Source organism: Pseudonaja textilis, chromosome 10 (genome assembly GCF_049901715.1).
Source record: "Pseudonaja textilis isolate UNSWEBS1 chromosome 10, rPseTex1.2, whole genome shotgun sequence".
Lineage (NCBI taxonomy): Eukaryota > Metazoa > Chordata > Lepidosauria > Squamata > Elapidae > Pseudonaja > Pseudonaja textilis.
This window is the reverse complement of record NC_141999.1, coordinates 1421820-1446319: the sequence shown is the minus strand read 5'-3', so window position 1 is coordinate 1446319 and position 24500 is coordinate 1421820. Positions and strand designations below refer to the sequence as shown.

The 24500-nt window shown below is 41.8% G+C and overlaps 1 protein-coding gene across 1 annotated transcript in view; it reads right to left on the bottom strand.

Annotated features, from left to right (window-relative positions):
• Positions 1-24500, bottom strand: part of FNDC5 (fibronectin type III domain containing 5) — a 46762-nt gene that overhangs the window by 3805 nt on the left and 18457 nt on the right. Inside the window, exons 3-5 of the mRNA XM_026702824.2 lie at positions 22896-23094; positions 19693-19785; positions 7878-8011 (exon numbers count right to left, since the gene is read on the bottom strand). Coding sequence (XP_026558609.2) covers positions 7878-8011; positions 19693-19785; positions 22896-23094 — 426 coding nt within the window. The remainder of the gene's footprint in view (positions 1-7877; positions 8012-19692; positions 19786-22895; positions 23095-24500) is intronic.

Sequence of the window (24500 nt, the reverse complement as noted above, 5' to 3'; positions counted from 1 at the left end):
AAGCTGCTGAAGTTGGGACAGGTCCGAAATGAAAGAGAACGGAAAGAGAAAGTGTGTCGGTTTGGTGAGAACTTTTTCTTTATTCTAAGATCTGAAAGGACACCCTAAGGAAAAGAAAGAATCTGTAAAAGTTTTGACAGAAGTGATTAAGCGGCAATTTTAAACAGGAATTTCATAGTAATGTTTTTTTTTTCTCATTGCTGGATTTTCTATACACGATCTTGTATTTTGAAACTGGACTGGTTTTTTCGTTTACATTTTTTTTTCTTCTCCTTTTTGATTATGTAATATTTTAGGCTAGAGGCTCCCTTTAGTTATCTCTTTTTTAAAATATCTTTTTCTTTTATTAATTCTTATTATATCTTGCTTGGAAAAGGAGGGGGAAAGTGAGAGCAAAGAAACTTTGTAACACTGCCAACTAGGCTTGAAAATATTCTATTTCCCTGTGACCAGACAAAGCTGAGAAAGAAAGAACTGAGACTCTTTTTCAAGGACATTCCTATTTGATAAGATAGAGGGAAGAGCATGGGAGAGTATTATTGCAGGTGCTCTTCTGGGTTTCTATCAACAGCTGGCGTCTGGTGCTGAAACCGAGGTGGGGAAAAGGTGATAAGTTTTTGGAGAAGAGAGCTATAATAAGAGCCTTGGATAATTAAACAAACTGCAGTGTGCTCTTTTTACTTTTTCTAAGTTGTGCTATCCCTCCTCACCACGTTTATTGTATTTCATTTTATCTTTTTTTTTCTTGTAATAACTATTTGGGGTTTTGGCTTTGTTGGAGCTTGTCTTTGTTTTTCTTTTTTTCTTTGGAAGTCCAATCTCTATGTTTGCTTTTTATTTTAAAGGAAAAGCTTTAGTATTAATGGGTTTTTTTAAGGGAATAGCCTTTTTTTTCTTCCTTTTCTGGTATTTTTGTTTTTTCCTCTACCTTTCTGGTTTATTCTTATGCACTCTTTCTTATTTGAGACCTTTTAATTGGATTAAGCTGTTGAAGAACTTGAAGAATTTTTCTTTTTCCTTTCCCCCCCTTTTTTTCAAACCTTTTTCTTCATCTAACTATTGATTGGATTAAGGTATACAAGAACCTGAAGAAATTTTGTCCTCCCTTTCCCCCCCCCTTTTTAAATCATTATTATTGGGCTTCTTTTTCTACTATTTTTATTTTTGAGCTATAATTGGTTACTTCACAATTGGATTAAGGTTTAGAAGAACCTGAAGATTTTGAATTGCTTAAAATGAGTAGGAAATTTGCAGCTCCTGGTTCTTCAACTTCTACTTCTTCCTCTCCACCATCTGGAGGACAACGTTCTATACAGACAATGTTAAAGCAAGAAAAAGAACAAGAAAAAGTGACTGCAGATGATTATGCAAGGAATTCAAAATATTCAAGCAAGATCAGAAAATATTGAAAAGAGAATAGAGAACATTGAACAAAGAACAGAGAACATTGAACAAAGAACAGGGAAAACCGATGAAAAAGTGAAGACCATCCAACAAATGATGTTGAAGTATGATGAGAGATTCCAAAAAATTGAAGAAGATACACAAAGAGACCAGAAGATTGGAGATATTGCTAATAGATTAACAGTAGTTGAACAAGATAAAAGTGATATGTTGAGAAGGGAGATGGATCGATCAGAATTCTATCTTAGATTCCAAAACGTAGAGGAAGAAAAAGGACAAAACTTAGCTGAGATAATGATAGAAATACTGGCTGAAGCTTTGGAAATAACTCAAGAAAAGATGATGGATGGAATATATGAGGTTTATCAAGTTTTCACAAGATATGTGATGAAAAATAGCTTACCAAGAGAAGTTCACATTAGAATTACAAAGAAAGCCATTTAAAACACAAATATTGCAAATGGCAAAAGAGAAAACATTGAAATATAAAGAGAAGGAGATTGTGGTCTTGAAACAAATACCCAGAAGAGTGAGAGAGATGAGAAGAGAATACCGATTCCTGACTAAAATGCTACTTAGAAAAGAGGTGAATTATAGATGGCTGATTCCAGAAGGTTTAATGTTCACATGGCAAGAACAGAGACATAGAATTGACTCAATTGAGAAAGTGGAATTATTTTATACAGAATTTTTTGGAGGGAAAGAGGAAGAGGCAGAAAAAGAGATCTCACTAATTGAATTCCAAGAGGACTGCCAAATGGCGACTGAAAAAGAAGGTGCAGTAGGTGGAAAGGTGGAAGCCAAAGAACAAGGTGAACCAAGATCTACGAGAGCTGCTAAACTTAACTACAAAATATAACTATGGTAGAGAAAAAACTGATTACAGTTAATGTAAATGGACTTAATTCAGCCGTTAAAAGAAGGAAAACCTTTCATAAATTAGAGAAATTTAAATTTGATATAATTTGTCTACAAGAAGTACATATTAAAAAACAATATGAACAATTGTTGATACAGTCAAAATTAGAGAAAATATTTACTTCCTTGACACAATGTAAGAAAAGAGGAGTGGTTTTATATATTAAAGAGACCACCCCAGCAAAATTGATTTATACTGATGACAACGGAAGAATACTAATGGTGGAAATAATGGATAATAATACGAAAACACTCCTGATTGCAATCTATGCTCCGAATGACAAACAAGAAGAATTCTACAAAAAATTACATATGAAAGTAGTTGAACTGGTCTATGCTAATATAGTTATGATGGGAGATTTTAATGGAATTGTAGACAATAAATTGGACTATACAGCACAGAAAAAAAATAAAGCAAAACAGAAAGACTCTCCCTAAATCTTTTTTTAAAATGGTAGATGAAATAAACTTAAAAGATACATGGAGAGAAAGAAATGCTAAGACTAAACAATACACCTTCTATTCAAATAGACACTTTTCATGGTCCAGAATAGATATGATATGGATGTCAACAGAATTAATTAATATTCAAGAAATAAATATTGAAACAAGTACTTGGGCAGATCACAATCCAATGACAATTAAATGGAAAGGACAAACAAGAAGATCTAGATGGATGTTAAATAATACTATATTAAAGGAAAAAGACTTTGTACAGAGGATGGAGAAAGAACTGGCCTTTTTCTTTAGAGAAAATAAAAAAGAAGACACATCAATGCAGAACGTATGGGATACAATGAAGGCATATGTTAGAGGCTTGATAATAGACTATACAAGGAAAAGGAATACTATGAAGACTAGCCTCTAAGGCCTTAGAGGATGAGTATAAAAGACTTGAAAAAGAGCTACAGAAAATGCCACAGAAAAAGGACATCAAGCTAAAAATGGATATAATTAAACATAAAATGGGTCAAATAGAAAAAGAAGAATTAGCACAGAAAATTAGAGGTGCTAAACAGAACTACTTTGAAGACGCAAACAAACCAGGTAGATGGTTAGCATACAAATTGAGAAAGGAGAAAGAATCAAGGAAAATATTGCAATTAATAGATGACCAAGGCCAAGTTTGCTATGGTAGTAAAGAGAAGAAAGAAATCATCCGAGACTTCTATGGGAAATTATATATGCAAGAGAATATTGATGAGGAAAGAGTCAAACAGTACCTACAGAATGCTAATTTACCTCAGATACCTAAAGAGATTGAAACAATGTTAGAAAGCAATATAACAATGATGGAGTTAACTGAAGCACTCAAGAAGCAAAATAATGGAAAGGCACCAGGCCCAAATGGATTTCCAGCGGAATTTTACAAAACATTACAAGAATCGTTGAATCTTCCATTGCTAGAAGTTATGAATGAAGTTATGTTAAAGAAGAAGATACCTAAATCATGGTCAGAAGCCTATTTCAAAAGAGGAGGCTGATCCATTACAAATTAAGAGCTATAGACCCATTTCTCTACTAAATGCAGATTATAAAATTTTTGCTTCAATATTGGCAGAAAGACTTAAAAAATATTTAAATAATTTTATTCATCCCAATCAAAATGGATTTCTGCCAAAGAGACAAATTAAAGACAATATGAGAGTAATCTTGGATACTTTGGAATACTACGAGGCACATCCTGAAAAACAAATGGCTCTGATATTTCTAGATGCACAGAAGGCATTTGATAATGTGAATTGGCGATTCATGTTGTTACTGTTGGAACAGATGGGTTTTGTTAGAAAATTTATTCAAGCAATAGAAGCTATATACTAGAAGCAAACTGCAAAGGTAATGATAGAGGGAGAACTGACAGACTCTATCAATATAAGAAAAGGAACAAGACAAGGGTGCCCACTATCACCTTTGTTGTTTGTGTTAACTTTGGAAGTGCTAAACAGAAATATTAGAGATGAAAAGAATATAAAAGGAATGAAAATCAAAAAGGAAGAATTTAAGCTGCAAGCATTTGCGGATGATCTGGTTTTCATCTTAGAAGACCCTCTAGAAACAGCACCAAAATTGATAGAAAAGATAGAGACATATGGAAAGGTGGCTGGTTTGAAAATAAATAAAGATAAGACAAAGATCTTGACAAAGAATATGCTATTAAGACAAAAGGAAGAACTGGCAGACCTATTGAAAATTCAGGTCACAAATAAGATCAAGTACTTGGGGATATATTTGACAGCAAGATGTAGTACACTAAAAGAGAATAATTATAGCAAACTTAAACAGCAGATAGCGCTAGATCTGGCGAAATGGGAAAATTTACAACTGTCACTAATAGGGAGAATTTCAACAATCAAGATGAATATATTACCCAGAATTTTATATTTGTTTCAAACAATTCCAATTAGGCTTGGAAAAGATTACTTTGAAGATTTAAATAAAATTGTGTTGAAATATATATTGCAAGGTAAGAAAGCAAGAATAAAGTTAAAACTTTTGCAAGGTGCTAGAATTAGAAGAGGATTTGGTTTGCCTAATTGGGAGTTGTACTATCAAGCTACAAATCTGATGTGGATTAAGGAATGGATAACACTAAGAAATACTAGATTGTTGACATTAGAAGGACATGACCCGTTGTTGGGGTGGCATGCTTTTTTATGGTATAAAGGAACTAAAACACAGGGGTATTTTAGAAGACATTATATACAGGAGTCTCTGTGGTTAAACTGGGAGAAGATTAAAAGACAATGTTATTTGAAAATTCCAGTCTGGTTATCAACTATTGAAGCATTTTCTTATCCTATAATATACAAAAAGGAACAAACAGCTAGATATGGTGAAATATTGAAGGAAAAGGGTGAACTCAAATCTATACAAAAGCTAGAGGAACAAGATATAAAGATGAATTGGTTTTCATATGAGCAAATACATTCAAGGTATGATAAAGATTCTAAAATGGAAGGTTTCTATGATAAATTGACTGATTTAGATAAGATTTTGACAGGTACTGATGAAAAGGTGATTAAAAAATTGTATGGATATTTATTAGAAATTAAATTAGAAGAAGAACAAGTTAAAGAAACTATGATTGCTTGGGGGAAGAATTTTGGATATGGGATCAATTTAGAGAAATGGCAAAAATTGTGGTCTCAAAATTATAAAATGACAATGTCAACAGCATATAAAGAAAATTTGTATAAGATGTTTTACAGGTGGCATTTTCCCCCAACAAGAATAGCAAGAATGTTCAAGAATAAATCCAAAAAATGTTGGAAATGTCATCAGACACCTGTCTCATATTACCATATGTGGTGGACTTGTGCGGATGCTAAAAAATACTGGTCTAAAATCCACATGTGGTTGGAAAAAATGACAAAAAAACATATAGACTTGAAACCAGAGATATTTTTATTGGGAATTTTACCTGAAATATATAGTAAAGACTTGAAATACCTGATTGTAAATGTATTAACAGTGGCTAGGATTGTATTTGCTAAAAACTGGAAAAATGAGAAAATACCATCACAGGAGGAAATCATTAAGAAAATATTGGAATGTGCTGAAATGAGTAGATTGACATTTGAAATTAGAGAACAAGAGGATAAACAATTTTATGAAATTTGGGGTCTTTTCTATCAATGGTTAGACAATAAAATACAGTAATGAAATATGTAGACTTTTAGAAAATAATAAATATATAAAGATGTACTTCTTTCTTATTATATTTACAAAATTATTTTAGGATAGATTTGGGATGATAATATGAACTGTTATAAAATAAACTAAGTAAATTATGATTATCTTGTAAAACATGAATGAATAAAAATATAGTCAAATGATTGATTAATAATGATACTAAGGTGTTTAATTTTTGATTGAAAATATGAGATTATATGAAATGTAATTGTAATTGAAGACTACGAAATGGAAGCACAAAACAATTTGTAAACCAACCGGCGCACTGTATGTACATATATGGAAGATAGCTTGATGTTTTTATGTTTTGTTTGTTTATATTTGTTTTTAAAAACCAATAAAAATTTTTTAAAAAGTGTTAAGTCAGCTGAGTGCATGGCTAGAAAGAAGTCCAACTCTCATTGCTCAGGGTTTCTTCTTCTTCCAAAATAGATTGAGGGACTTAGTAAGGGTACCTGAATCCAGGTACCTGAATACACCTTAAAGCAATGGCATTTTATTTATTCTTTTTTTATCTGCCAAACTGAAGAGCTTTTAGTCTACCTGATTGCTTTTATTGGGAATGTTGCCTCACAGAAAGATGCAGGAGATCTGCACAACAAGATGCCCTTGATTAGCAACTGCGATTAGTAAGGTAAGTAGGAGGACTGGTTGTAAGTCACTTTTCTGTTGTAATCTCAGTTGCTAAATGAATGGTTTTAAGTCAAGTATTTCTGCAGTCTTCAAAATGCTGCTAAGCCGCAGCTGGTAGATAATACCTACCTTGGTGATTGCACAACTTCAGTAACATGCTCTTAGGTATTGTCACCCCGTAGATGAATTTAATAGTAAAAATGTAGCTCCTGGTCCCACACTCCTTCCTTAAGACTTTTTAATGGGTGCTCCACCAGTGCCCAGCCAGGCCTGCTGAGCCATCCCTACCAGAGCCCCCCCCCCCCACTTCCCCTCTCTTGGCATCATGGAATCTGCCGCCCTGCAACTGTGGGTGCCCTGCCAGGGCCTGGGGAGGGAGTGTCCCAAGAATCCCAGCCCAGCAGTAATGGGCGCACCATGCCTTCTTCATCCCCTGGGCAACCTTTCGTGGCTGGAGTGGGACAGAGAAAGCTGGCACACAGGGCAGAAGGGAGGGTGAAGTAAGTCCCACTTTGGAGATGGAGTTATGGGAACAGATTTTCCCTGGGATAGTTAAACAAGGAGCGAAGAGAGGACTTCTAGGACGGTTAGGATGGTTCTTAAGGCGATACGCTTTGTTGTTCTGTTTTCTTGGACTGCTGCAATGGGTAGAGCAGTTAACCTGCACTTGGACATCTTGCATTTATTAAAATGTGAACTGTACACTATAAAAAGAGTTTCATGGGGGGTTATGATACAGCAGAACGGGAGCCCTCCAGGATTAGTGAATGACACGTGTCTCCAATAGGCTGGCAATCTCATCTTTATCTCAGCCCCGAGGAATTGTGATTGACGCAACCCTTTGTGATTGACGCAACCCTTTGTGATTAACGCAACCCTTTGTGATTGACGCAACCCTTTGTGATTGACGCAACCTTCCTGGCATGCAAAACAGGCCCCCCCGAGAAGAATTCAGGAAAGAAGGAGGCCTCTCCCATATGCCGGAAGTTCTTCCTACGGCCACAGCAAATGCTGGGTTCTGCTGAGGGGGCCAGTGGGGAGAGCCTGGGGGCTCCTCTGGCCCTCTATATGCTGCCTTCTTGGCTGTAGCCCACCATTCATGGCTCCGCCCCACTTCCTAGGAAGGACGATGGAGGGCGGGAGGATAGGAACGGAGTTTCCCCGAGGCTCTGTTGGCCCCGTGCCAGTTGCCTTCTGGGTGCCCTTCCCCTCCCCACCCTCCTCCTCACCTTACTACGCAGGAGGCCCCCACTCTGGTGTTCTGGAGTGCTGTTTTCTGAGGTGTTCTTGGCTTTCTCCTTGTTGTTGTTTGGTTCATTGTCTTTGATGATGTCGTACTGCCTGCAGAACAGGGCAATCACCCCTGAGGGAAGGAAAGAGGTCACAGATCAGCATTTCCGGAAGGCCCCACAGGCGCCTCCAGCCTCCTCCTGGTGCAGGGATGGGGGGAACTGCCCCAGGCGACTTCTCTGCAGGGTGGCTGCTTTGGGCTCTCTCCCTGCCCAAAGTTCTGCAGGGCCACAAAGGCAACTGGGAAGGGGGCAGGTCCACTCATACAGTTAAGCAGGAGGCGTCTCCTCTCGTGCAGTGTCAAAATCTAGAGAACTGACTGAACTGACATTGTTCCAACGAAAGAGGCAGGTGCCATCCCACCTTCAGTCGTGAAGCCTCCTTGGGTGGTGATTAGGGGCCCTTCTCTCATTCTCATCCCCCACTGCTTTGTGAGCAGTTGCTCTGGGAGTAAAAGAGAGAAATCACCGAGGATAAAGCGAGCACCTGGAGCAGCCTTCCTCAACCTTGCTTAGGGGAGCCGGGGAGTCCAAGTTCACACACTTATAAGTTGCCAAACCCTGTTCTGGAGCAGAGGGACTGTGGCAGGATGGGAGTGCTAGTTGGGGAGGCCCAGGAGGCCAGCCTTTTCTGCCGTAGGGTCCACCGTATGGGACATTTTCCCTTTGGAGAATACATAGAACATAGAATAATAGGGTGGGAAGGGACCTTAGAGGCCTTCTAGTCCAACCCCCTGCCAATGGCAGGAGACCCTATACCATTCCAGACTTTCTTTGGGCTTGATGGGATGGATACACGTTGGAAGGGACCTTGGAGGCCTTCTAGTCCAGCCCCTTAACCCAGCCAGGAGACCCTATACCAGGGGTGTCAAACTCGTGGCATCACGGCAGCATCACCTGACATATTGGGGCTTCCCCCCCCTTCACTAAACCGGGTGGTGGCGTGGTCTGCACGTGGCACATCCGACCCGTGGGCTGCGAGTTTGACAGCCCTGCCCTATAGCATTTCAGACAAAGGGTTGTTCAATCTCTTCTTCAAAGCCTCCAGTGATGGAGCCCCCACAACTTCTGGAGGCAAACGGTTCTACGGCTTAATTGTTCTAACTGTTAGGAAGTTCTAGGTTGCTTCTCTCCTGTTTAGTTCCCATCTGTTGCTTCTGGCTTGCCTTCTGGTGCTTTGTTTGGAGAATAGGTTGACCCCCTCCACTCTGTGGCAGCCCCTCTGTCAACTCATAAAATATTTCTATGGTCTTTTTAGAGTTGCCAACAGAAAGGGAGGGGGGAAAGGGGTTTGAAAGAGCAGTGCGGCAGCTTGGAAATCAAAAGTGCATTCCATAAATAGTTTTTCAAAGATAGTAACTAGGTGACGGAAGTTTCTGCTGCGCAAATATCTAACTGGAGAGCATGATTGTGTGACACATTTTGTGTCATCCACAAAGTGACACCAAAATTTAGGCGTGTCATTTTGAAGTGCAGAGTGTGCTAGTTCGTGCAGGACAGTTTCTACAGTGACTCCTGATATTGGGGATCCCATGGGCGCCCCCTTTATTTGCTCATACATTTCCCTTTTGAACGTGAATAAGATAGGTTGAATAAGATATGTACTGGAATAGCTTCATGATTTCTGTCCTGGTTAGGTTGTTCTGATCTGTGCTGTTCTTCTTGCATTATGAGTCAGAATTAATTAGGCCAGTTAGGTTCCCAGCTCGCTCAGATGCGTCCAGATAGGTCCATTCCATAAATGCAGGTTTCTTTTTCCACACAATACAGCATTCAAACTAATCTTCTCAAGCCCCCTGCATGTTTAGCACTGACATATCTCTTGTCTACTCACAGGTCCTCTGAGGCTTAGGCCAGCCTTCTTTACTTTGGTGGGGGGGGGCTGAGCAGTTCATTTCACTGATTTTAGCCCTCTTGACCAGCTCCTCATAGCACCTGAGGAAGGATCTATATCTAGAGCAGTGTTTCTCAACCTTGGTCATTTGGAAATCTGTGGACTTCAACTCCCAGAATTCCTCAGTCAATCATGCTGGCTGGAGAATTCTGGAATCGAGTTCACACATCTTCAAGCAGCCAAGCTGGAGAAACATTACAAACATTGGTTTGGAGCCTATGCATCAGGACCAACTGGACTATAATGATCTCTGCTGAATAGGGTAAATCTCTTCCCATAGTCTGAGCAAGGTGGTTGCAGTTGCCCTGCCCAATTCCACAGCCAGCCTCCAGCCGACCCACGCCGGTCCTCTGCCACACGTGGACAATGCCTTTCCCACGTGGGAGGCGGATGGACTCCTTTTTGGACCTGGGCCCTGGGAGACCCCGTTTCTTCTAGGACGCATCTCTACATGTGCCACATTTAAAACTTGGACACAAGGCACAGCCTCATAGCTGCAGGGAATCCTTTTAATGGCCACAATGGTGCCCTGCCTTGTCAGGCTTCTGTTTGGGAATCGAATCGGTTGGAGGCAACGTTCCACTTCACAAAAGAGACCAAATTCTTTTTCGCTCCTCACTGCTTTGCAGAAAGGCAGGATTGGAGTGGGGTGAGGGCCTTTTTCTTCGACCCCTGGTGTTTAATTCTTTCTGTTGTCATTTTCACAACTCAGTCTTAGCTAGATATCCTCTATTGTATAATATCTTCTAGTCAGTTTTCCAGTGGAACAAAACCCTCCCCAGATTGATTTTCTTTGCTTTCCCCACAGAGCCTCTCAAGAAACGGCACAGAAATGTTTCATAAAACTTGAGAGAAGAATAGGCATTTCTGACATCATCACCCCCACAAAATCAGCAAGGCCCATTGATTTTCCCTTCATTCTCTTAGCAGCTGCGAAAGATTATATCCCTTAGCTGAGACTAAGCTACCATATGCGGCTAGCAGCTTTGATTCCATGTTCTTATGGCGGAATTCTCACCACATGCTAAATGCAGGTTAGCAGCAACACAACTGGTCTGTTCTATCTGTTGCCGGTACAAATAAACCATATTAGGGCTTAAGAGGCGGCTTTTGTTCACAACGTGTGCTATGACACCGGCAAATTCCACGACACACTGGATCATAAATTGCAAAGCCTGTTTTAGCCAAGCATGCTGTATGATTTAATTTAAATACCATGAAAACCTTTTCTCATGTTTCACCTCCAAAATGGTTGGGATTACACATATAGCCAAAGGGCTTCACTCCCAGCACTTCTTGCTACTTAAGCTGGAGATCCACAATTTGTTTTGGGCCCATCGGTCCCTTTGGAATCTAGGAAAATGTCACAAAACCCCCCACAAAACATCTGGCTGTTTGTGCACGGCCAGAAGGAGAACAGTGAGTTGCTGCTTGCCACTTTCTCTAGACGTAAGATGTCACCTTGGTTTACTTTTCCTTTTTCCTTTTTCTGTACAGGTGAGTATGACTCCAAGACACATATTAAACTATAGCTGGCCATATTTCTCTCCTATAAATGGTCTTGGGGGGTCAGAAGATGTTCTAGGGGGAGAAGTTTGTTTTTGTTTTGTAAAGTGCTAAAAATATTAAAATCAGGCAGAGTGTGGATGCCAGTGTTACTGGGTTACTTACTGTTGCAAATCCAATAAGAGTCCCTCCTTCTACTCTGGGCTATCCTTCAGCCCCTTTGACTTGGGGTCCTGCAGTTCCCTTCCTCCTTAGAGCTGCTGTATCTGGGTTTCAGAAATCTGTATGATCCTTAGGCGGCGGCAGCAGCAGCAGCAGCAGCAGAAATATATAGAAAGCCTCGATCCATTGTGTTAACCTCACCCTTCCTAATCCTGGCTGTGGACCCAGGAGATGCTGAGGCCTCCTTTTCCTTCAAAAGAAGGTCTGTGACATTTTCTGGCAGCTCTGTTCCCAAGAGAGGTGGGACGGCTTGCATAATCCTGGCCAAAAAAGCTGCTAACCCCATCACAGAACTAGAGCAATTGAGTGGAGATGATCTAAAAATAAGCAGCCATAGTCAGAGACTATGCAAAATACGGTGTTTTTAAGGTGAATCCAATTAGTCGTCAGTCTGAACATCACACTTCTAAGCAGCACTTCACTGTGGTAGGATGTTCTGTGGACCCAACAATTGTGGTTTGTTTGTAAGTCTCATTTAAGCAAATGTTTTAGTCTACAGCAGGGCTGTCCAACTCAGTTTCATTGAGGGCCACATCAGAATTGGGTTTGACCTTGGAGGGCTGTGGGGTGGGGGCATGATGGGCATGACACGGGACCACACCTCTGCAGACATGGTTTATAAACTTATAAAAATAGGGAGGTGTACATTTCTGTGATTTTGGTTTTTTAACTTTTTTACTTTCTTGATCTACTTGATCACCTTATGAGAGAGGGAGAGAGAGAGACCAAATCAAGAAACTGACTCCATAGGAAGACTATAACTATAAATTGTTGACATGGGGCAGGCAGTAACTTAACAACTGAAGTTTTGACCAACTTCCCCAGGGCTACCTATGACCTGGATCCAACCCTGTAGTCACACGATCATACTGGCCCACATTTTCCATGGGTTATGTTTTTGCCAGTTTAGCAAAAAATGCCCACTGCTGACAATGAATGTGCTTAACTATTGTGGCCCTTGCTTAACAACGGGATAAAAGAGTTGGAAGGGACCTTGGAGGCTGCTACTCCAACTCCCTGTCCTGTTCTGGAGAAATGGCTGTCCCATCCTTTCTTTAAACCTCTATTGATGGCACACCCACAGCCTCTGAAGGCAAGCCCTCCCACCGATTAATTGTTCTCATTGTCGGGAAATCCCTTCTTAGTTCTAGATTAGTTCTCTCCTTGATTAGTTTCCATCCACTGCTTCTTATCTTGCCTTTTGGTGCTTTGCAAAATAGATGGACCCTCCTCCCTCTTCTTTGTGGCAGCCCTTGAAATATTGGAAAACTGACATCCTGTTTCCCTCCCCCCTTCTCCTTCTTAAACTAGATAGACCCAGTTCCTGCTACTGTTCGTATTTTGTTTTAGCTTCCAGTCCCTTAATCTGGAGTGGGACTACTCGCCACAGCCAACTCCTTGGGGTCATCTTGCTGCATCCAACTTCCTGTGGGACTTCCCACATCCAATTTGCCAGGAGACAATTCCAGGTGGGACAGCTCAACAAAATAAATATTATCTACCACTGTTTCTTTGACAGTATTTCCACTGACAAAATGGAAATAATGTAGAAGAAACAGGGGGGATACCATTTATCGCATGGAGTTATCCCACGTGGATTGTCCTATGGTGACTTGGCTTTGGTGAATTGGCTGTAGTGAGTTGTCCTAGATCCCCTTAATCATCTTTGTTGCTCTTCTCTGCAATTGTGGTGACCAAAAATGGATGCACTATTCCAAGGGTGGACTTAGCAATGTATCATAAAGTGGTACTAGCATTTCAGATGATCCTGATTCTATTCCTCTGTTGATGCATCCTAGGATTGCATTGGCTTTTTTTGGTGGCTGCAACACACAGTTGGCTCATATTTAAGTGGTTGTCCACTAGGAGTCCAAGTTCCCCCTCGCAGTTACTACTATTCAGCCTACTCTATACCTGTGCATTTGGTTTATCTTGCCTAAGTGTAGAACCTTAACAACTGTGGTATTTGTTTTACAACTGCCATATTGGCTTAACAATCACCAGAAAAAGAAATTACAGTCATAAAATTGGGCATGGTCATGTGCTGACCTGCTTAACAGCTATCCTGACTCACAACCAATAATTCTGGGCTCCATTACTATTGTAAGTCAACTACAAATTTGATTTTGATTTGGCTGGATTTGTAATGAATCCATCTGGTGGTCATCCATCACCACAGATGGATTCATACTGGCCGACAAACTGCACTCAATGATATATCTACATAGAGGGAAGTCAGCAGTTCGGCACCACAAGTTTCCATCTTAGGCCCATTCTTCAATATCTTCATATATGACTTAGATGAAGGGATAGAAGGGGAACTCATCAAATCTGCAGATGATACTAAGCTGGCAGTCAAAAAGCCAATACAATCCTAAGTTATATAAACAAAGACATAGAATCAAAATCACATGAAGTATTAGTAGCACTTTATAAATCCTTAGTGAGGCCACACTTGGAATACTGCATTCAGTTTTGGTCATCACATTACAAAAAAGATGTTGAGACTTTGAAAAAAAATGCAAAGAAGAGCAATTAATTAATACTGGGAAGTAAAACGTATGAAGAATGGCTGCAAGATTTGGGTAGGGCCAGTCTAGAGAAAAGGACCAGGGATGACATGATAGCAGTCTTTCAGTATTTGAGGAACTGCCACAATGAAGAGGTGGGTCAAGCTATTCTCCAAGGCACCAGAGGGCAGGACAAGAAACCATGGATGGAAACTCATCAAGGAGAGAAGCAACCTGGAATTGAGGAGAAACTTCCTAACTGTTAGAATAATTAACCAGGGGAACAACTTGCTACCAGAAGTTGTGGGTGCTTCGTCCCTGGAAGTTTTTAAGAAGAGACTAGACAGCCACTTATCTGAAATGGTATAGGGTCTCCTGCTTGAGCAGGGGGCTGGACTAGAAGACCTCCAGGGTCCCTTCCATGTCTATTGCAATTGATTGATGGATCGACTACCTGTAGTGCAATCTATGTGTAGTCACTATAAGTCCTTATCAATCTGAAAGGGAGTAGTGCCTTTGTAGAAAGATACTTTGGATAGCTAGTTTAGTCAGAACACATGTCTGAACAGAAAATAGCTTGTTTACAAGCTTGGCCAGTAAATTACCACTCTAGTGATTTTGATGGATCTGTGTCTGTCAGGTGGCCGAATAAATCATGGATGCACCACTTCTGCTAAGTCTCAAAGTACAATCAATATTTACATCAATAAGTGGTATTTTAAGGTCTAAATATGGTTGGCTATTCCAGCTTTTCTTTCCTACCACAGAAGGTTGCATCCTACTTTCTCAACTGTAAAGTCAGCTCACCGGGTCGCTTAGTCTCACATTCATATAAATTGAGTCTGTGTGCCTGGCAGAAAAATAAAGCAAAATGCTTTTCAGGTGGAGGAAGAAAAAAAAAAAAAAAGGAGTAATCCTTTCCTGTCCCCAGCTGGATGTCAATTACATTTTTTTGCATGTTTATTTCACCTAAGCAATTAATTTCTAATCTCTCAGAGTGTTTTTGCATTCACAAATATTATATAGTGCAGAGACAAAAGCAGTTGTCAAAGGGAGCTGGGGATGTTGGCTGAGGCTAATTACAGAAAGCAAGCAAGGTACAGCTTTTTCCCCCTACTAAATAATGTTTGGCAATTTGGCTCGGCCTTGTTTCTGAATCTTGCCCACCTGGAGAGGTGTGGACTTCAATTCCCGGAATCCATGCTGGCTGGGGAATTATGGGAGTTGAAGTCCATATCTCTTTCAGCCGGCAGAACTTGAATAAAAAGCCAGAGAGACAGAGGCAAAGAGATCATTCCGAATAGCCAAAAAACTGTTAAAAGGAAAGAGGCCAAAGTCTGATCTCCCAAGCTCACTTCTTTTGGCTTTGGGCAAGCGCTTCCTCAAACTTGGCAATGTGGGAAAAAAAATAAGTGGCCAGATCAAAATGATCAAGCTGACCATCTATAAATATTCTTGTGAATAGCAACTCTGTAACCTCTTGGAGAATTCAAATTTATTATTTATAATTCCATACCTGATTATGTGTCATAAGTGTTGATTCTTAGCACATATAGATTTTATCTAGGATTCAGAAAATGACTAATGAATTATACTGTGGTTCAAATGATACCATTGACTTGTAAAAGCAGCTAAATCAACCTTTTGTTACTAGGGGCAGATCTATCTAGACTTCCTTCCTTTACAATTCATCTAAGACTGCTTTATTCATGAACACCTAAAGCCAACTCCCACTGATCTTCCTACACAATTTTCCCTTAAAAATGGTTCCCCCTCCTGTTTTTATAATGGATCAGTTCAGCATTCACAGCTTCTATGCCTGGTTGAGCACAACCTGTGGGATTCAGTTAAAGAAAGTTGGATGCCGGCTGCCAATTAAACAGAGAGGTATTGACGGATACTATAATTGGTATTTCTCGACCTTGGCAACTTTAAGAAGTATGGGGTTCAATTCCCAGAATTTCCCAGCCAGCATGTCTTAAAAGTTGCAAAAGTTGAGAGATTGCATAGATTGCATTTGCTGATTGTTAATATTGGATTGCAATTGATTATAGAATTGGTAAAGTGAGATAGGCTGGAAAATAGGCAAGTAATTTCTTCAAGGGCTGAATGGACAGAAAGGTTTGGTTTATTTTAGAAGAAAACTAATGCTAATGCCCGGGGTGAATATTTCAGTACTGTGCACATTTGTAGATAAACTAAAAATAGGAAAACACAGTTGAAGATGAACCATGATTGGTTTCCAAAATCATGCACTTTCTACTCCTCCCGCAGTAAGGAGATCTGTGTCTTCCATTTGCACCTGAAGCATTGCAGGCACTTGCTTGTCCCCTGCCCCCCCAGGTGCTTTCTCAATTATTGGTGCTGTCTCAATTATTGCCTAATGTCCGTGGAAGTGGCTCATCTTGGACCTCCAGGTCTCTTCTACAAATTTCCCCAATTCACAAAAGCTGGGTGCAAATTCTAGAAGTTGATCTAGCATAGAACCATAGAATAACAGAGGTAGAAGTGATCTTCTAGTCCAACCCCCTGTTCCACTGACTGATTGTTCTCACTCTTAGGAAAGTTCTCCCTTATTTTAGGTTGCTTCTCTCTTTGAGAAGCTTCCATCAAATACTTCCTGTCTATTGTGCTTTGGACTATAGTTCAAACCCCTGTTATCTGTGGAGCCCCTAAAGTAAATGTATTATATTCTACCACAACCATCCAATGAAAGGCCCCATCTTGTTAAAAATGACCTACGGCATAGGACAGCATGTTATCTAGACAGGAGAATCTCTGGGCACCTGCAAAGCAACTGACCTTGATAATGGTGGAGATGAATACAATATTTATATCTGGATTCACAGGGAATGTGACAAGAAGCCCAGAAGCTCTTGTGCCAAGAGAATTCTAGCAAGGCTTCCCAACTTGGCCCAAGCAAATTCCAGTAGGCTTGGTTTAGGTACTGTAGCCAGGAAATGTGTGCCTGGTCTTGACAGTGAGTTTTGCAATGATGGAGCCTGGATTTTCATCCATCTATATCACAGTTTCTCAACTTCCAGAATTCCACAGCTGGCAAGAAAGCAGATTTCCCCCCTGTGATTTAGTGACTCCTTTTTTCTCTTTGGCGATCGTTCAACATCCCAGAGCAATTTTACCTTCACACATGTTGTCTGCATGAATGGGTTCTTTATTTTCCTGTTAATGGCCAGGAAAGGTTGTAAGTGGCACCCTTGATTAAGCTCATCTGGTGTCTGGACACTATAAAGGTATGAACGGGGAAGAGCAGGTTGAAGCTCAGGCTGCATAAAGTGAGTGATGAATAAACAATTGACTGGGTGCAATTTCTTGGAAAGTTTTAGGAGTCACAATGTCAGTTTGTAGCTCCAGATTATTCTAGAAAGCTCACATTCAAATATTAATTAGGTGTAGCCATGGCTAGTTTCTAAGCCGAGATAAAGTCAACCAAGCAAAGTGCTTGTGTTTGACTCCTGGTGCCCTCATGGACCTTTGGCAGGAGTATAAAAATGGTGAACGCTTTCTTTCTTTCAGGTGATTGTTTCAACCTCCTCCTCTGACTAGCTTGGGATTTTTCTAGTGGTCTCCAACTCAGAGTCCAGCCCTTCTTGGCTTCTGGGGAGTCAAGTTCATGAGAAGCTGGCGCTTGAAGCATTATCAGAATGGTCAATCCAGTCCACTTTCCCTTAAGGCTTTGTGGATGGTGGTGGAAGGGGATGGTTCTGCATGAGTGAGAGGTGAGCATGCATGTGCTTGCCCATTGTTTCCACAGGCTGGTTCTGAATGGGACACAGCCCAGAAGTGGGGCAAAGCCCAGAGGTTGGGGACTCCTGCCTTAAGGAATCTGAGCAGAGAAGTCTGCCTGCTGTATTACATGTATTTTGTATTACTTTGCTGTGTGCAAAGTTTTACATGACTCGCCCTGAGCTTAGGCGGGAGCAAAATTTCTCTAATTTTTAAAAGTTGCATTTCCTATGTAGTGTTTTTACTTGCATTGGTTACTAGAGGGCATTTTTTTCTCCATTGAAACTGGCAGCCTCACACACTGGAATTAAGGAGGTACAGGAGCATTAACGCAGTCAGAGGGTCCAACCATTTCTACCCAGAATGCATGGTCCTAGCGATTCTTAGGATCCCAGTTATTTATGCCTCCATCCCCTCTAGTCTTCCACATTTTTTATTATTTTAACAGAGGTAGAAAGTGATGTCAACAGAAAGCTAAATATTTTATTTAGTGTATTTATATATCTGCCCATCTTGCAAGGATGTGACTCTGGGAGTCTACAACAACTACTTTTATCAAAGACTGGAAACACTTTATAAACATTTTGCTGAAAATGATAAAAAATCACCTGGATTTACCAATTAATAAGGTTGAATATGGGGAGAAGTTACAGTGTTATATAATTTGGATGAAACTGTTTCAAGTATGTCTATAACTGCTGTGAAAAATATTGGAAGTAGCTTATTTTCTTTTCCCTTTTTCTTTCTTTGTTTTCAACACTTATCCATTTATATTTTTCTATATTGTTTTCTGTTTATCTTTTAATCTTGTAAAAAACTTCTTTAATAAAATTACAAAGATATGATTCTGGTAGTGTACAAATATAGCAACCGTTAAAAACTACACAGCAATCCAAAACAGCCAGTCATAAATAAACATAATAAAAGCCTGAGGTTGAAGGAAAATAAGTCCCTGCTAGCCTCCCCATGGGACCCAGGGGGCCGATGAAAAAAATGCTTTAAGGGCCACTGAGACGGGATCTTGGGTGGGGGGCAACGAAGGGAGAAGGAGCCACAGCAGAAAAACTCGCCACCTAGATCCTACCAGACGGAGCTGCTTTGCGGGTGGGACCCACGGCACACCCCACTGACTTGACCAGGTCGCTGTCACCAGGGAAGTTGAGAAGGTCCCCCAATCTGGACCCAGGCCAAGTAGAGCTTTAAAAATGAAAACCAGCACCTTGAATGCGACCCAGAAGCAACCAGGCAGCCAATGTAGCTCACAGAACACAGGTGTCACATGCTCCCTCCAAGGGCCCACACATAACGGCCTCATTCTGCACCAGCTGATGCTTCTGGGCGCTCTTCAAGGGCAGCCTCAGCACTGCATGCCACCGTTGTCCATTCTATGGGTGTGACCAGAGGAGGAGCGACTGTGAGTAGCCTCGCCGTCCAGAAGGGAGGCAACTGGCACACCACATTGCACTGTTGAGAGGCCCCTCTAGCCACAACCATCCCCTCAGGCAGGCGTTGTGAGTCAAGCAAGATCTCTAGAAGATGCTCTGCTTCGGACTAGCAAGCTGAATCCAGCAGTCAGTGCCACGATTTTTGAATCCCTCCCTCTGCCCATTTTCTGCAGCAAACTTTTTGGTTGATATTCATAAGTGCTTCCTGTTTGTGAAAAATAATATTTTGCACAATTCACTACCTCCCTGGCATATTCTATTCTGCTTCCTTCGGAACCGAAAAGCATGTAGAACTTTTCCTAACCCATTTTGATGGCCATCACATCTGCACATCACTACGTATCTTCAGGACCAGAGCCTGCCCAGCAGTCCCCGACTGAGACCTGGAGTCCCCCTGCCTCGCCTTTCACACCCTCGCAGGGACTCCCACCAACCTGCCCACATGAACAAGACGACCACGATAATCAGGATTTCGCCGGCTCGCAGGTGTTGATTTTTGTCTCCCATTTCCTTCATTGTTACTTCATCTGCACAGAGAGGAAGGAAGCAGAGGAAAAGTCATCTACCCATCGGGATGTTGTCCCGATTGATTGATTTAGCGTATGGTGTGGATACATGAAAGCCAGGAGTCTACAACATTATTACAGAGTAGTGGTTTGGCTGCCTAAGATTATTAATTTGTTCAATTCACACTTGCACACTCTCCAGAGTGCACCTAGAGAGTGAATTCGTTCCGCACACAGAGCAACTAAGGGGTTCTGTGGGAGCATCAGGGTCTTCCAGGGCTTTTTTCTCCACCAGTTTTCATCTTGCATCCAGGCCAGTTTCTTACTCTCACCGGAATGGTACCTATCCATCTACTTACCTTTGCATGCTAGGTGAGCAGGAGCTGAGGTGAGTGACTGGAGCTGACCCTGCCTCATAGGACTTGAACTGCTGGAGAGCCAACCTTCTCTGGTCAACAAATCCAGCGTCTTCAAGTCACTAAGCCACCATGCCTCTCATCTCCTCTAAACAAGGGCTAAGCCAAGGCCTGTTGAGAAATAAATGTAGGCTCAAAACCTCCCAGGAGGTTTGTGGATGCAGCCTAGCCAGGGAGAGAGGAAGAGCCTTCAGAGATGTTTGCTCCACCTCTGAGCTTGACGTCCTCCTGGTATCGCAGGGGTTCCCAACCTTGGCAATTTTAAGATGTGTGGACATCAAATCCAAGAATTCTGTAGTCATATTCATCATGCAGATCATGCAGAAGACTACAATGTCCATAATCATTTACTTGGCAGGGAATTATGAGGGCTACACATTTATACAGCTGTGGTGAGATGTAATCTGGATGGCCAGGAGGAAAGAGCTGCATTCCAGAGACAGTTTAGATGTTGATTTGGTTGGGAAAAAGAGGGTCAAGCCAGACCTTCCCTAGAAAATATCAGAGTATATCCATTTAATGATGCAAGCAGTTGCTTTAGTTTGGTGATATTTCTGTCTATAGGTGAGAAATAATAAAAGAAACTGCTTGGAAATAATCCTATATGTCTTTCTCGGTTCTGGCGGCCCAGCATAAATTTTGCCAAACTAAAGCATATCAGTTATACCCTGAGGATCCTTAGGGAGGCGCCATCTTGGCTCTCTTTCTCCTAACCAACCCATCTCTGCCTATTGCTCCTGCGGAATGCAGCCTCTCTGGGCTGGGAATCCAGACTACTTTCCACAACAAAAGCCTCCAGGTGGGGAGAGCAGGTTCCCCTTGAAGGGCCTTATGGTATAAGTATTGCTGAGAAGCTGCGTAGAATGACAGGTGAAGCTTGTCCTGTCTTCTACTCTTTTATTACACGTTAAACATTTTACAAATCAAACATGGAGTTTTCCTCCCTAACAATGTGTTTCACCCAAAGGATCTTTTTTACATACGATACTCTGAACATCACAACTACAATACAAGGAGCACATTGTGGAGGGCTTGAAAACCACCTATCTATTCAGCAACAGAGCAATTCCTGGCCCAAAGCATCAGGAAGGACTGTGAACTTCTTGTGTGCATCTGGGTAAATGAGGAATAAAAGCCATTGAGAATGGCATAGTTCTGCTGCAAAATATTTGAGACCACCTTTGCTTTTTATTCTAAATATGTATATATATATTTAGGCCTTCGAGTCAGGCTCCTGATAAGTGCCTGGACTATCACCTTCAGTTCTCCTGGCCAGATTTCAGACATAGTTTGTGTCCCCAGCTTCCTAGGGCCAAGAAAGAGGGACTGGTCTAAGGTCTTCCTGCCTCAGGCAGGTCTAGAACTCACCACCTCCTGATTCCTAGCTTGCGGCCTTTCAGCAACCTTAAGCTAGGATTTCAAAAATGGTTTTGGAAATTCTGGGCTTGACAGTCCTTACGTTTTCTGCAAGGTAGCCAAAAGAGACTTTTGCAGTTTGCTCTGGAGGTCCTGAGAACAGGCCACTGAACTGCCCATGACTTATTCCTCCTCTTTTGGTAGATGAGTCCACAGATGGAGAGGGAGGGGGGGATTTTAGCAGCAGCAGCAGCAGCAAGTTTTCCCATTCCATACTTGCCCCAATGCTTGACCCCTTGTGCATTTCTGACTGGATGTTCTTCTCTCCCAGGGCCTCTGTCCCGTCTCCCCCCCTCCCCTGCCCTCCAAACCACCAAGCTCCTCTTAGCAGGGTGGCAGGTGTGCCATCTGCCCTTGCCCTGTGCCAGGCCATCGTGGGGTTGCTGAGCGCCTGGGGGAAACGCAGCAAGTTGTTTTCTGATCTACAACAGGTGCTTGATGAAGGAAGGCAACCCCAGCAGCCCCTGGCAGGCTGAGGGGGCGGGGCTGATGGCTGAACATTTGCCAGAAAGACTCATTTTGGGTCGTTAATTACAGCTGCTCCTGGCTTCCAGCTGAACTGAAATGAGATTTCTGTTTGTCTTTCCTGTGCCAGCAGAATTTAAAGGTCTCTGAGAAAAGTGCTTTCCTTTTCCTGAATGAGGTAGCAATTCATTTGTCTGCCTACAACCTTCTCCACTGAAAGTTGAGGGTAGAATCTAAGACTTCCCCCAAATCTCCCCTAAAATAAGGCTTAAATTCCAATTTCGAATGTGAAAGGCAATTATGAGACATGTAATAGATTAACTTGATTTAACTGGGTTCAGTTATTGGGTTTGAACTATAGATAAATGGAAATGCAAACTGAACTATGACTGCTGTTGTATTTTTATCTCTTCCTCACATATAAATAAAATTAAACATATATATTACTCCTTCCTTCTCCTATGTTCTCCTCAACAACAACCCTGTGAGGAGGAGGGTTGTTGAGAGAAGAGTGGCCCAAAGTCACTCAGCCAGTTTTTATGCCTGAGTGGGGTGGGGTTGAATTTACAGTCACCCAGTTTCTAGTCTGCTGCGTTAGCTGCTAAAATTAAGCTGAATTACATTAAACATTATTTTCCACCCTTGTTTTGCCAGTCTTGGGGTCAGCTGTGCCAGCCCTCAAGGGCCAAGGTTGCCCCTGGTTCCCACAGTGTTTCACAGGCCTGGCCTAACTGGGCAGCTGAGGCTCATCCTGGCTTCCTCTTGGTTGATCGCAACTTTGCCAAGCTTGCCCCTCTCCAAAGCCCGCCCTGCCTCAGCCACCCTCCCGCTTGCCTTTGTTCTTAGAAGCCAATTTCTCTGCTTCTCGCGGGGTCTTGAAGTGGACTGGCTCACTGGCTGGGCTCTGGCCTTGGATGCTGATGGACTGGACGTGCACAATGTACTCGGTGTCCTCCTCCAGGTCCCAGAGGGAGCACGAGCGGGTGGTGGTGTTCACCTCTTGGATGAAACGCAGCATTCGCACGTCCTTCTTCTGCAGAGAGAAGGAGGACGACAGGACAGGACAGATTCCCAACCGATGGCTGGCTGCTTCTCCCCGTCCCATGGAAGGAGCCAGAGGGTTTCCTCTCTGGCCTCTCCCGAGAGCAGGAATTCTCAACCTGGGCATCTTGTGGACTTCAATCCCCAAATTTCCCAGCCAGCCATGGGAATTCCTGGAATTAAAGTCCACACATTTTAAAGTTGTCAGGGTTGAGAAGCACTGTCCTAGAAGTCATACCCCCCCAAAAAAAAATATTTCTCCAGACCCCGACTTGGTGAGAGAAAGGCTCTGAAACAAACCCTTAGTGCTTCCTGAGGTTGGTTATTTTCTTGCAGGCATTTCATTACCAACTAGGTAACATCATCAATATTCTATAGATATTACGTAGTTGGGTAATAAAACATGGATTTGTAACTGGCTGAAAAACCATACTCAACGACTGGTCCTTAATGGGTCTACGTCTACATGGAGGGAAGTAAGCAATGGGGTACCACAAGATTCTGTCTTAGGCCCAGGACTCTTCAATATCTTCATTAATGACTTAGATGAGGGAATAGAAGGGGAACTCACCATACCAAATTTGCAGATGATACTAAGATGGCAGGAATAGCTAACAGCCTAAAAGATAGGCTCAAGATCCAGAAGGATCTTGACAGACTTGAACACAGGGCCCTATCTAACAAAATGAAAATCAATGGAGAGAAAAGTAAAGTCCTACACTTAGGCAAGAAAAACCAAAAGCACACATATACACTGGGTGAAACCAGGCTTAATAGCAGTAACTGGGAGAGGGATCTTGGAGTCTTAGTGGACAACCAATTAAATATGACCCAACAGTGTGCAACAGCAGCCAAAAAAGCCAATGCAATCCTAAACTACATTAACAGAGGGATACAATCAAGATCAAGGGAGGTACTAATACCACTCTATAAAGCCTTAGTAAGACCACACCTAGAGTACTGCATCCAGTTTTGGTTACCACGCTATAAAAAAGATGTTGAGACTCTAGAAAAAGTGCAGAGAAGAGCAACCAGGATGATGAGGGGACTGGAGACTAAAACATACGATGAATGGTTGCAGGAATTGGGCCTGGCTAGTCTAGGGAAGGACCAGGGGAGACAGGATAGCAGTGCTCCAATATTTGAGGAGCTGCCATGCCATTGCCATGTCAATCTATTTTCTAAAGTGCCTGTAGGCCAGATAAGGAATAATGGATGGATGGAAACTGGACAAGGAGACATTCAACCTAGAAATAAGGAGAAACTTTCTGACAGTGAGAGCCAATGGAACAGAACCAATAGAACCGAAGTTGCCTTCGGAAATTGTAGGAGCTTCATCACTTGAGACTTTCAAAAAGAGATTGGACTGTCAAAAATGGTGCAGAGTCTGCTTGGGTG